This window comes from Lissotriton vulgaris, chromosome 7 (assembly GCF_964263255.1).
Source record: "Lissotriton vulgaris chromosome 7, aLisVul1.2, whole genome shotgun sequence".
NCBI lineage: Eukaryota > Metazoa > Chordata > Amphibia > Caudata > Salamandridae > Lissotriton > Lissotriton vulgaris.
Window position 1 is genome coordinate 1,288,845,057 of NC_141695.1, and position 12,504 is coordinate 1,288,857,560.

At 46.5% G+C, this 12,504-nt stretch overlaps 1 protein-coding gene across 2 annotated transcripts in view; it reads left to right on the plus strand.

Moving 5' to 3' along the window:
* The window catches only part of PARP2 (poly(ADP-ribose) polymerase 2), a 388,402-nt gene extending 377,549 nt beyond the window's left edge, over nucleotides 1–10,853 (plus strand). The window contains exons 19-21 of one of the 2 annotated variants that reach the window (XR_015297579.1): nucleotides 9,880–10,131; nucleotides 10,196–10,366; nucleotides 10,462–10,853. Coding sequence is in view for 1 of the 2 variants with exons in the window: in XM_086931868.1 (XP_086787994.1) it covers nucleotides 9,880–10,039 (160 nt within the window). In the remaining variant the exon portion in view is untranslated. Of the gene's footprint in view, nucleotides 1–9,879 lie in introns of both variants that reach the window. The other variant, XM_086931868.1, reaches the window with a different exon arrangement.
* Nucleotides 10,854–12,504: the final 1,651 nt, after the last annotated feature.

A 12,504-nucleotide genomic window follows, 5' to 3' on the forward strand; every position in this document is an offset into this window, starting at 1 on the left:
GGAGGGATGTGCGGGAGGGCGACTGACCTGCCCCCACTGAAGGTTTGGTCCCCTGTTGGGATGAGGCTGGAAGGGGAGGGAGGTGGGGAGGGGGTGGGGGGGACATGCGGGTGTTACAGTTACCCCACGTTGGGGTGTTGGGATGTTGGGGTGGGAGGGGTACGAATGGCTATACAGCAGCGAGTCCTAGGACAGTCACCCTTATTACCTTCCGGGCCCTGGGGTCCGACCCCAGATGAACCTCGTACAGTGCGATGGCAAGTACATTAGCTACACAGTACGGTGAGGGCACCGGGACTAAAGTGTTGACCTGGAATGTGAACGGCCTGGGGTCCAAAATTAAGAGGAGCCTGGTTACTGCATACATCAAGCGCGCAGCCCCCGACATCATTTTCCTCCAGGAAACGCATTTGAGGGGAAACCGATGTGCGTTTCTAGCGCGCGGGCACTACATAGTCCTGGCACACGCGGGATACACCATGGGCTCGAGGGGCACGGCAATACTTATTAGGAAAACAAGGCCCTTCACAGTGACACGCACGTGGTTGGACCCGCAGGGCACATTTGCCGCGGTGCAGGGGACATGGGGGAGACGCAGGTACACCTTGATATCGGTCTATGCTCCACCCAAACTACAGACACGAACGATGCAGGAGGTCACAGGAGTGTTACTAGACACGGCAGATACAGTACAGATTGTGGGAGGGGACTTTAATGATGTAATGTGCACGACACGGGATAGATCAGGGAACACTCACACAGCGGGTACGGAAACAGCTCTGGCGCGCAGCATGGCCACGATCGGTCTCACCGATGTCTGGCGGTGGCTCCACCCTGAACAGGAGGCCTACTCATTCTACTCTGGGGCACACAAAGTCTTCTCCAGACTTGATTATGTATTCACCTCTAGGCAGGAACTTTCGGCAGGGGACTCGGCGGACTACAAGGCGAGGGGTATCTCGGACCATTCCCCACTGATTGTACACATAGGACATGGTCGGGGGAGAGGGCAGGCGCAATGGCATATGTCGGCATGGGACATACAGACACCTGAAATTCTAGGGGGCATTCGTGCGGACATTAGAGTATTCGTGGCGGAAAATGAAGGTTCAGTACAGTCTAGGGTCACATTGTGGGAAGCCATGAAAACTGTGTTGAGGGACCGCTTCCAATCCAGGGTGGGGGAGGCCAGGAGGAAACGTACTGAAGCCATAGCGAGGGAGGAGGCTAGCATTTTGACCCAAGAGGCCGAATACCACAGAACAAAGGAGGAGGTGACTCTTAGAAAACTGCTAGACACCCAAAGGATATACAGGGAATTGACCACAGATGAGGCGCGTACTCAGGCGCTGGCTACCCTACATCGCCTATACGATGTCGGCGACAAGTCGGGAAAGCTCATGGCATGGCTGAGCAGGCGGGAGCAGGCCACCAGGTGGGTGGACTGGGTAGAGGCCCCGGGACAGGTGAGGGCGTCCTCGGACCAGGCAATAGCGGAGGCCTTTGCGGCCCATTTTGAGGACTTCTACAGGGCTAGAGATCTGGGGGATCTTGAGGAGATGCAGACAATGCTGGGTAGTGTGGTGGTTCCGCAGCTGACCCCCGAAGATAGCACGTCTCTGGAGGCGGATCCCACCCTAGACGAGATCGGGGAGGCGATGGCTGCCCTGAAACCGGGGAAAGCCCCGGGGCCTAATGGATTCCCGGCGGAGTTCTTCAAGCGGACGGGGGACTTACTCTCACGTCACCTGAAGTCGCTATATGCGGAGGCGTTTGAATCTGGCGCTCTTCCGCCGGACCTGGCCTTAGCTACCATAGTCCCGATTCACAAGGAGGGCAAACCCAGGGGGGAATGCTCCTCCTACCGCCCAATCTCCCTCCTGAACATCGAGACTAAACTCCTTGCCACTATCCTGGCGAGGCGGTTGAGGCATGTCATAACGGACCTAGTGCACCCCGATCAGTCCGGGTTCCTGCCGGACAGGGCCACTAAACTCAACCTGCGGCGCACGCACAACTGGCTTCAGGAAGTCTGCGACAGGAGCGAGCCCCACTGGTTCCTCTCACTGGACGCAGAGAAAGCATTCGATGCGGTTCACTGGCCCTTCCTGATGGGGACCCTTCAACGGTTCGGGTTTGGGCCCAAATTCCAGCGCTGGGTGCAGCTCCTCTACTCGAACCCCAGGGCCAGAGTACGGATTAATGGGCGGGTGTCCAGGGAGTTTGCGATAGAGCGGGGGACCCGCCAGGGGTGCCCGTTGTCCCCACTCCTCTTTACTCTCACGATAGAGATACTCGCAACCCGTATCCGATCCAATGGCGACGTGACAGGCTTCTGCAGGGGAGACTCAGACACTAACCAGGAAAAGATCTCCTTGTATGCCGATGACGTGCTGTTGTACGTTACAAATCCAGCTAGGACGATACCGGCCCTATTCAAAGAACTGCGAGACTTTGGGGCAGTGGCCGGGCACACCATCAACTGGCATAAGTCGATCCTCTACGACCCGCAGGGTGCGCCAAGGGGGGAGGACCTGCCGGAGATGCTCATCCACACCACGGAAGGATTCCGCTACCTGGGGGTCTTTATCACCCGAGACAGGAGGCGATCCTACGCGGACAATGTTGACAGGGTAGTGGTGGCAGCGAAAGCGGAAATGGACAGATGGCGACCACTCCCGCTCACCATACTAGGCAGGGCCGCCCTGTATAAAATGATACTGCTACCGAAGTTTTTGTACGCTCTCCAAAACGAGTACTATCCCCTGCCGGCCACGACAGTGCAAAGAATTCACTCAGATCTCCGTTCCTTCTTGTGGCTGGGGAAGCAGGCCCGGGTGGCACTTGCGACCTTGCAGCGACACCAATATAGTGGGGGAATCTCGCTGCCTAACCTGGAGGCCTATTATTGGGCAGAGCACCTTACCCCGGTCAACGACTGGATTCACGCCCCGGCTGATCACCCCACCTATGCGCTCGAGAGATCGCAATGGGATGATGTAACGGTGTTACACTTTCTGTATGGGGGGAGAGGGGGCCGCCACCTCCTTCCGGCGACCAAGATAACCTTAATGGCGTGGCGCAGAGCATCGATAAGAATGGGCTGGCATGAACGGCCCACCCGGCAGACACCCCTGTGGTCGTGTAGGTGGCTGACCGAACTGAACAAGCTGCGGGGATTCCAAAGGTGGGATGATATTGGCATTTCCACGATTGGGGACATCATAGCGAGGGGAGAGCTTAAAACCTTCCAGGAGCTGCAGAAAGACTTTGGCCTCCAGAGAACACAGTACTTTAAATACCTTCAGCTGCGGCATGCATGGGGAGCGCAGAACATATCCCTCACTGACATACCCCAGTTTGCACCACTCGAGGGCCGCCTACTCCAAGAACAGATTCAGAGGGGGGCGGTGTCCATGACATACAAAACACTGACAAATAACATGTTGGGAGATCTACAGACACTCAGGGGGAGATGGGAGGCAGATGTGGGCACGCTAGAGAATCTAGACTGGGAGCTCATACTCATGCACCCTCGGGAGGTGGCCATAAAATCGAGGCTCCGCCTCATTCAGTTCAAGGTCCTACACCGGGCCTACTTTGACAGGGTGAGGCTCTTTCGGATGGGGAGGGCAGGGGACACCGCCTGCCTGCGATGTCAACACCAGCCGGGCGACTTCTACCACATCATTTAGGGATGCTCTGTCATACAAGAATTCTGGGGTGAAGTCTTCCATGAACTACATGAGATACTGGGGGTGGAGATACCTAAGGACCCCAAATTGGCGCTTCTGGGCATGTCAACGGAGGTTGACGTCACACGATACCTCCTCATTTTCCTGCTGCTGGCCCTGGTGGTGGCAAAAAGAGACATTGCGAAAATGTGGGGGGCGCCTGGGAAACCCACCATAGAGGACTGGAGAAGGGGCTTGGATATGTATATGGCAGCTGAACGTGTTACCTATAAAGCCAGAGGGTGCCCACGGAAGTTCCGAAAGATATGGGCTAAGTGGCGACACTATCATGGATTGGAGTAGAGGGGCGTACCTGACCGGGGGGCTGTGAGGGAGCGGGGGTGGACCAGAGAGATGGTACCTATGTCGCAGGTTTTAGCTGAGTCACTGCTTGTGGGTGGGGCCGTGGGATGGCCTACATTCGATTGGGGCACGTTGAAGGGGGCTTGGTAAGTCACGGATGTCGGGGGGAGGAGGGGGGTGAGGGTGATATGCTGCTTGGGGGGGGGAAGTGGGGGGGGGGGGAAGGGGGGTCTCGGACCGAGGTCCCCCAGTTGATCACTTCCTTTGTTGTTGAGGGGGGGGGATGTTCGGGGTGAAAACGAAAAAGTAAGTTCGCCAAAATGTATGCCATGTAACGAAACATTTACAAAAGTTGCGTACTCTCGGGAAGAGCGGAATGTTGACGCTCCCCCGAGACAGTTGATGATCCGTGTAAGAGATTTGCCTGATGCAACAATAAAAAGAATTTTATAAATTGGTGAGTCTGGATTGGAAGGTTTTGCTTTAGATCTTTTTAGGCTTGATTTATCTATTGTCTGTCATTGTGAGTGTGGAGCATGCAGACACTGTACAAATATAACCTGTTGGTTATATTTGGTGGATTAATAAAAACTAGCAAACTCTGTGTGTATGTGATTGTTTCACCTGTGAAGACAGCTTTTTATGTGCAGTAGCAAGGTCTGTCCGTATGGAGGTGTAAAAGAGTATGGTGTAAAGCACTCTTAGTGACAACTCAGGGTAACATATTATATGAATTCCCAGCCAGGAGATGCCTATTGTTGGAACTGAATGTGAGACACATCAGTCAGTCTCTGCAGGTCAGCCTAGCATGATGGATTATGGAGGTGGCATCAGAGGATTCTAGTGACTATTTCGAACTACCAAGACTGTATTCCTGTGTTTCGGTGACTCTTAAATGGTGGCGCGAGTAATGCCTGGCATGTTTAGTAGCAAACAACTCAAGCAAGACTTATGATTGTGCTAACCATGAGTACAGAGCCTGAAATCCAATATTATGTTCTCTGTATTTGTATGTTGTGACCTGTTTTTAGGAAGAACAGTGTTCAGAATAGTGTTATGAGTAATTCAGTAATGGATTGAATCAGTCATGTAAATGGTGCATGTGATACATTTCTTAATTTGGTAACTGGGTTTGTTAGATCGACGTTGTAGCTGCCATTTTGAGTGTGCGAAGGAACTACTCATTGCAGGCAGAGTGTTAATAGGTATATTTTAAGGCGAGATTCAATTCCTTATATGTGCATAGCTTTAGAGTCAATGGCGGTTGCATGTGATGAAGACAGTGGGATATTGATTTGCTGTCTGTGTCTTTAGTGTGGAGGGCTAGGCACACCTCTGTTTGTGGCTTTCATGCCTCGGAACAGGTTTAGGTTGATGATATATGCCTTTGTCATTGCAGCGGTTGAATTAGAGTAGCATCCTTGGTTTTGTCAATAATTTTTGTCAATGACGTTTGTTGAGCCTGTTAATGCCTCTGGGATCGTGACACCGCCTGTGCCGCCACGCCAACTATGCTAATTGGCCGTTAATGTAAGTAAGTAGTCGCTCAGTGGTTCACTGAATATTTGGGTTCGTACATACTTCGTGTGGGAAGGTAATTCTTGTGGGATGGATTGAGCCCCTTAATTGAGGTAATGATGTTTTTCTTCGAAATCAGTACATCCATTAATTGTACAGTGTTTGATTCCGTGCAACTTCAATGTCAAAGACTTCTGTATCTTTCCATACGAGCAGTGTGTTAGAAGTAGGGTTGATCAGTGATGTTTCTCCAGTAATTGTGGCTACAAATCAGCCGAATTTCAGTTCAGAGAAGTATACCCACAAAGGAACCAAACAAACTCAGCCTTCTTCTGCCCTGTCCAAGCCACACCTGCTGTTCTGTTGGATACTTATAACTGCAGATTCCTCACCTTATAGGTCTTCCTAGACATCAGATTGGATCTGGCAATTCTTCTTCAGTAGTGCTGCCGTGCGCAACTAAGTGGCTTCAAATTGGCTTTGTACTGCCTCAGAAGGGACTTAGAGGAGCCGCATGTAAACACCAACCCTGCAAAATGATGGCAGTTCCTTTCTTTCCGGGACTTCCGAAATGGATCTGGAGCTCTGATTCCTAAACTGAAATCCAGTGTTATAGGGAGCAATGTCCCCACTAAAATAACAGGATTCACATCATGCTGTGACTTCAGAAACTGGTGTCGTTGCTGGACTCGCATGATGTGTGTGTCTTGGCTCGGGCCCGACTCAAAGTAAACAGGTTCGCCTGCACCTAAAAGTGATCCAGGACCGAGTGGCGAAGTTGCATGTTGCCGAAGGCATGAAGTGGCGGCCTTCACAAAGGTCCTGCTTCCTTTCCACATCACACACTCAGTCCCATTCCTAAGGAAGTTTCTGCAGGTGGTGAACTTTTTGCTCGAAGTGCTGCGGTAAGTGGGTTTCCCTGCCATCAACAACACTGCGAGTAGACTGAAGTTTTTCAGGTCATGCTGAAACTGTTTGGTGCATTTCCATCTCTCTCTGACGCACCTTGTGGCACTCAGGCCGGTTACCGCCAGGAGATGCCACCTTAATGCAGTGTGACCCCTTTGAATCTGTTACAGTCCCTGTATTAGCACTGGTACCATATTTCCATTCCAACTCCAAGACCCACGCCAGTCTCTTCCACATCTACGCCGGTACCAATAGCGCTTGAATTAGATAGGGTACTGGTAACAATGTCATTCACTGAACCAACTTCGACTTGATCTTGACCAGCATTTTGCTACAAAACTGCAACCAGTTGTCATGCACCTTGGGTGTGATGCAGTGCCTCAACCATCTCGTACACTGCAGCAGAGGCTCCATGGTCTTTGTGTCTCTTACTCTGACTCTGCCAGAACAAGGGTCAGCCCAGGATAATCGATTATGATGGTGGTGATCGGGGTGGCGTTCTCCCTCCTCACTATGCAGATGATGCCTTCTACATGAACTTGACACACCTCCTGAGGAAGTGCTTGATTTGCCACTTGAGCCTCCAAAGGAAGATAGTGTCTCATTTGCAGTGGTGGTCCGAAGGGCAGCTGAGGAACTGGATTTACAGTTGCCTTCAGTTCAGACCAAAATGAACATCAGCCTGGGCCAGCTGCTTCTTCACCCTTGCTCCCTTTTGACAATGACTTCACTGATAACCTTGATAGCCACTTAGTTGAAGCCTTGTCCTTGACTACCCTTGAATGGGCGAGTAGCCAGGAGCCACAGACTGACTCCTTACAACACTGATTTTCTCACTAAACATCCTATTCCAGACAACCTTGTTGTACAGGTCTCAACTAGAATAATAGATTCCAATTCATTCCTAATCACTCCTCATGATAGAGAATCCAAGGAGCTTGAGGCTTTTGGCAAGCATATGTTTTTCATCCACCAGCCTATTATTGGGATCAGTGAAAGGTGTTCGCTCACCGGGTCACTATACATATTGCAGTTGGAACATGGCCATCAAGATTTTGCCAGCAGTTCTGGAAGACCTTATGGCCTCTTTAGCCCAGGCAATTCTTGATGGACAAGATGCGGCCAAATATGTTAATCATGCAGGTCTGAATACTGCATATTGCCTAAGGAGGGCAGCTGGTACTAATGTTGTACTGTGGACACACGTGTATTCATTCCACTGGATTTTCGTGAGATGTGCAGGTTGACTGTTGGACATATCGTTTGATAGACCACATCTGTTCCATGAGAAGGCAGACTAGGATGGCACACTTAAAGTTGGGGATAACATTCTTCTCCTTCCCTGATGACTGGATTTTGAAGGCAAGCTCGCCAGTCAGTTGTAGACCACCTCCAGATTATGGCAGACATCCTGATATTGTTGATGTTCACTATCAACGAGCCGAAGTCATACCTGACTCCTTCGCAGATTCTTCCATTCATTGGAGTTAGCCTGGACGCATTGCAGTTCAGCCATATTCCATCACTGCAATAAGTCTGGGGCACTCAGAAAAGACTGACCTCCTAAGTCAGAGCAATCTTCTGACTTTTGCTGTACACAGGATGTGCAACATGGATGTTGCTTTGCTTAGCACTCTCGTAGAGCATCTTTATTGGTTGGTTTTCAGCCAGCATTTGTTGGGTGTAATTGACCTGAACAAGCACAGCATTTCCTCACTGTTAATTTTCTAAATGTGACTGAAGCTGGTTCTGTCACAAAACAGTTTGTACTGTAGGTTTGCTACGATAAAGTGGTAAGCGTTGCACATCACATTTCATACAGTATTACGTCTAAGAACTTGACACAAGCTAAAAATAAAATAAAACTAGCTGATACATGACATTGCTAAATAATTGTGTACATTATTAGTTGGGATCTGATAAAAGGAATGAAAATATCGGCCAATTCGGGGGATAAAGACCATAGGTTTTTAGATAGTGTGAATTATGAAGGGATCTATAGTAATGTGTTTTTACTTTTATTTGTACATATATGATGTTTTATAAAGCACCTTGTGAAACTGCCACACTAGCAGCACTCTGCATGCTTTATTGCTGAAGCGACCCTGCATGATTGATTGTGGTCTACTCTACATCTCTGGTGCAGTTTCCAGAGGAAAGCACCTACCCAGCTCTCCAGCAGCCTAATACTCCCTGCCCCAGAGTGTCTTCAATCTTGACAGACCGCAGCTCGTGCCCTGCTCTCCATCAACAGGAGATAGATCAAGACAGCACGTGGACATTCTGTGCAGCCTTAGCCTGGTCCAATAGGCCAAAAAAGGAACGTAAAGTCTCCATGACAGGCACTGATACCCATACCCAAGAAAATAATGTCCTGAGAGTTGATGATGTGCCAGAACATTCCAAAATGGGCACTAGAAATGCATGTTACCAGTTTACACATCACGTATGCCTTGTTTTCATGTTGCAATGGTCATTAAAGCAACAGCCAGAAAGTGCTGCAATACCACAGTGCAAGGCAAGTTCCTGAATACCTGATAAACAGCTCAGGGCCAAGCCCAACGGTGCCACTTGCTACAAGTATGAAGTCTAAAGAATGGCACTGCCTATTCCTCGTGTGTATAAGCATGCGTGATTACCATTTGATTCTATTGTGGACGTGGGGCCTTCAGTGTTTATTATCTGAGCAGTTGCCAACCAGCACATACTTGTTCATTAGCTAGCAAGCAGGTATATTTGGGCTCTGAAGAAGACTTATTTTCAGTTCTCCAGATGGTTCTTTAAAGTCTGATTGACTCCCCATGCCTGTTGATTTGCTTGATTGACATCCAGCTTTTTTACCCCATTGCTCACTCATACCTCCTTGCAAAGGACCTTCTCAATCCAAAAGCCATATCCGTGTGAACTATCGTCTTTTCTTTCTTTTAGTGGGTAAATTCCTCTTGGGCTTGCCCAGGCGACCTCACTTTCAAGATAAGACTATATTAACTCATTTCATGAGCTTTCCTGGCCCATTTTGCCATGCTATCTTTTTGATTCTCCACCTTCTGTTAGGCCACAATGTAGTTACGAGTGACTCTTACTGTGAAGTGTATTTTGCTGTGCCGCTTCCCTGTCGAATGGTAGATTTTTTCTTAAGCAGCATTGCAGAATTGCTGGAAGAAACTCAATTTTAAGGCTTGTAAAATCTGCTTTACAAAAGCGTGGTTCGGGTCTGTGAAGATAATGGAGGATTTCTGCAGCCATTATCAGTTTGCTCAGTGCTAGGCCTTTTGAGAAGTCCAAAGTGTTCTAGTACCCAGCCTTTGTCTACATTAACACCATGTTGCACATGTAAAATCTCTTTACACTTTGCAGTGTAAGAAAACATTTCACATTCATTTTTTAATAACTCATTTCTTTTTATTTCCTACAGGAATGGTGTAACAGTGCCTCTTGGCCCTGCAAAGGAGACTGGTGTGGTGAATCCCAATGGTTACACATTGAACTACAATGAATATATAGTGTACAATTCCAATCAGGTCCACATGCGATATCTCCTCAAGATCCGCTTCAACTTTGCACAGCTGTGGTGAGGCTGCAAGGAAGGACAGCTGTGTCTGCCGAGCAGACACTCAAAGAGTCCCCATCATACCATCAACTGGTTCAGTCAATTTGTTTAGTTCTTGTCTTTTAAATTCTGCTTCTGGACTATTCAATGAAATATGAGAAGATCGCTGCAAATGTCATAGAACATTGAAGTACGGTCATATCTGTATCCATAACATGTTCCATTCCTTATTATTATCCTTGCACATTTCATATTCTTACGAGGGTCCTTGAATGCAGTTTTTCCATGATGTTTTCACACTAATCTGAAGGAGGGGTGGAGGCAGAAAGAATTTGGAGTAACCATCTCTATTGTACTTTATGTAATGGATTGCACATTAGATTTGAGGAGTGAAGTATGTTTTTTAAAGAATGTCTACTATATGCTATGATAATTATCTCACTCCAGGAATCAGGTTGCAAGTAGTGTATTCTTTGAAGTTTCTAAGACTCAAAGGCCATTTTAGTATCCACATTGAATGTATAAGCTTTTCAGAAAGGCAAACTGTAGTTTTTAAGTGGATTTGGATGCTAAATTACTAAGATATGAAGGAAGCTAACATAAGGTTATTTCAAGGTGAACTACCACCAAAATAAGATCTTTTTTTACTAAAGCAAACTGTTGCTTCAAACTAGAAGGGCTTTTCAACAACATAATCCTATGTAATGGTATTTCTTGCTTCCGTATTTCAGCTCTTGCAGAGGTGATTAAAAACGTAGTTATATTCTAAATGTTTAATTCCAAATGATGTAAAGTTTTGAGTGCAACTGACAATAAAAGTTTACATTTTTTATTATAAATATTTTTGTTTTGGAGGCCTTTATCGCTTTGTTTTTGGATACTGACAATCTTCTATTCAGAAAATGCAATGAAACTTCTTCTGCGTAAAAAAAGATAACCGGATGCGGTTTGGTTTGCTTGATATCCTTAACGCACACAACTGCAGCTTCCTGTGTGTGTTGTGGGTAGTACATAACATCTGAAAGTGAGAAACTGGCATCCACAGCTGGAGACATATATGGTATGTGAAAGCAGTGTCCTTTTTTGTGGTGCCTGATACTGATCATTTAGTTAGTTTTAAGTATGTAAAGAATATGAGGCACAGGAAAAAGTTATTTGCCCTGAATATCAACCTGAATCTCCGGGCTCTGCTCTCTATAATTACTCAGTCAGTCAAGCTCTTGCCTCAACTTCTCAGGTATGCTCTTGGTTCTCAATGTAACTGATATCTGTGTTGGAAATCTGGTCAATTCTTCATTTAACCTATGACTTGGATCTAACCCATTCTTTAATAAATTAGCTGCAGCAAATGTTCCTTTCAACATAGACATCAAACAATGGAAAGACTGTCCCTCATATATTGCTTCCACAGAAGACAGCTTCTGATGCCCCTGTTTTGGCTTTCAGTTGAGATGGTGGACGTCTCCATGAGATGCTCTCCTGTTAGACAAGTCAGGACATTTCTGTAGGCATTCCTACATTCCCTTTTTCACTTCACAACTGCCTAATTTTGCCCCCAAATTATGTTTTGAGAATTTGTATAAGCTATCAGTTACTGATTTTCAGTTTCCAGATCGCCTATTCCAGCAAGCACGAGGGGTAATTATTTTACTTTACTGACCACTGCTAAGCCACATAGCGGGGTCTTTGAAAAGCATTAGAGCATATTAGAAGCGGTATTCGGACAAAATATTGAGTTAAAAATATTGAGTTGCATAAATATGGAGTATTTAATATTGTGAAAAAGAAACATTGCATGCAAAAATGTCACTGACAAAACTAAATGTTTGTTTTTAGGTAAGACATAACGTTTTCTACGTTTTTTGTTTAAATACCTAATTTGTATATGTTTTATAATCTTTGTATAATTCTTAATATTTTTAAATATAGTTTGTAATTTTAAGTTACTTATATTTTTTATTTAATTGTAAAATAGTAATTTATAGTGTAGTGGGTTGTGAGGTTTGAGGGGTACCGGGTGGGAAGTTAATTAAGTATGATTAATATATATTTTCTTAATTATTTGATTATTAAGTATGTAAATTGTGTAAATTATATTTTTTTAAGTTATAATTTAGGTGTGGGTTGTTGCGTTTGTAGTTTACATTTATATTTTAAGTGTGGTTTGTTGGGTTTGTAGAAGTATAGATCCAGACTTTAATTAAATAATAATTGATTAATTATTCATTATTTTTTTTTATTTTTTTGAAAACCTTTATTCAAAAAAGAAGGAGATACATGCGCAGGCCCACAACCATCATGGCCGGCCGCAAAAGCAATCAATAAAACAGGAGAAACTGAAGCCAATCAGGAAACAGGATATATCAAGGTACACCAGATGCGGTTGTGGGGCTCGCAGACAGGATATGAGGTTCTCATTTTTAAATTTTAGAAAAAGAGTAGGGGCTGCAACAACAAGGGCATCGCACCTCACAGGATAGGAGCACAAAG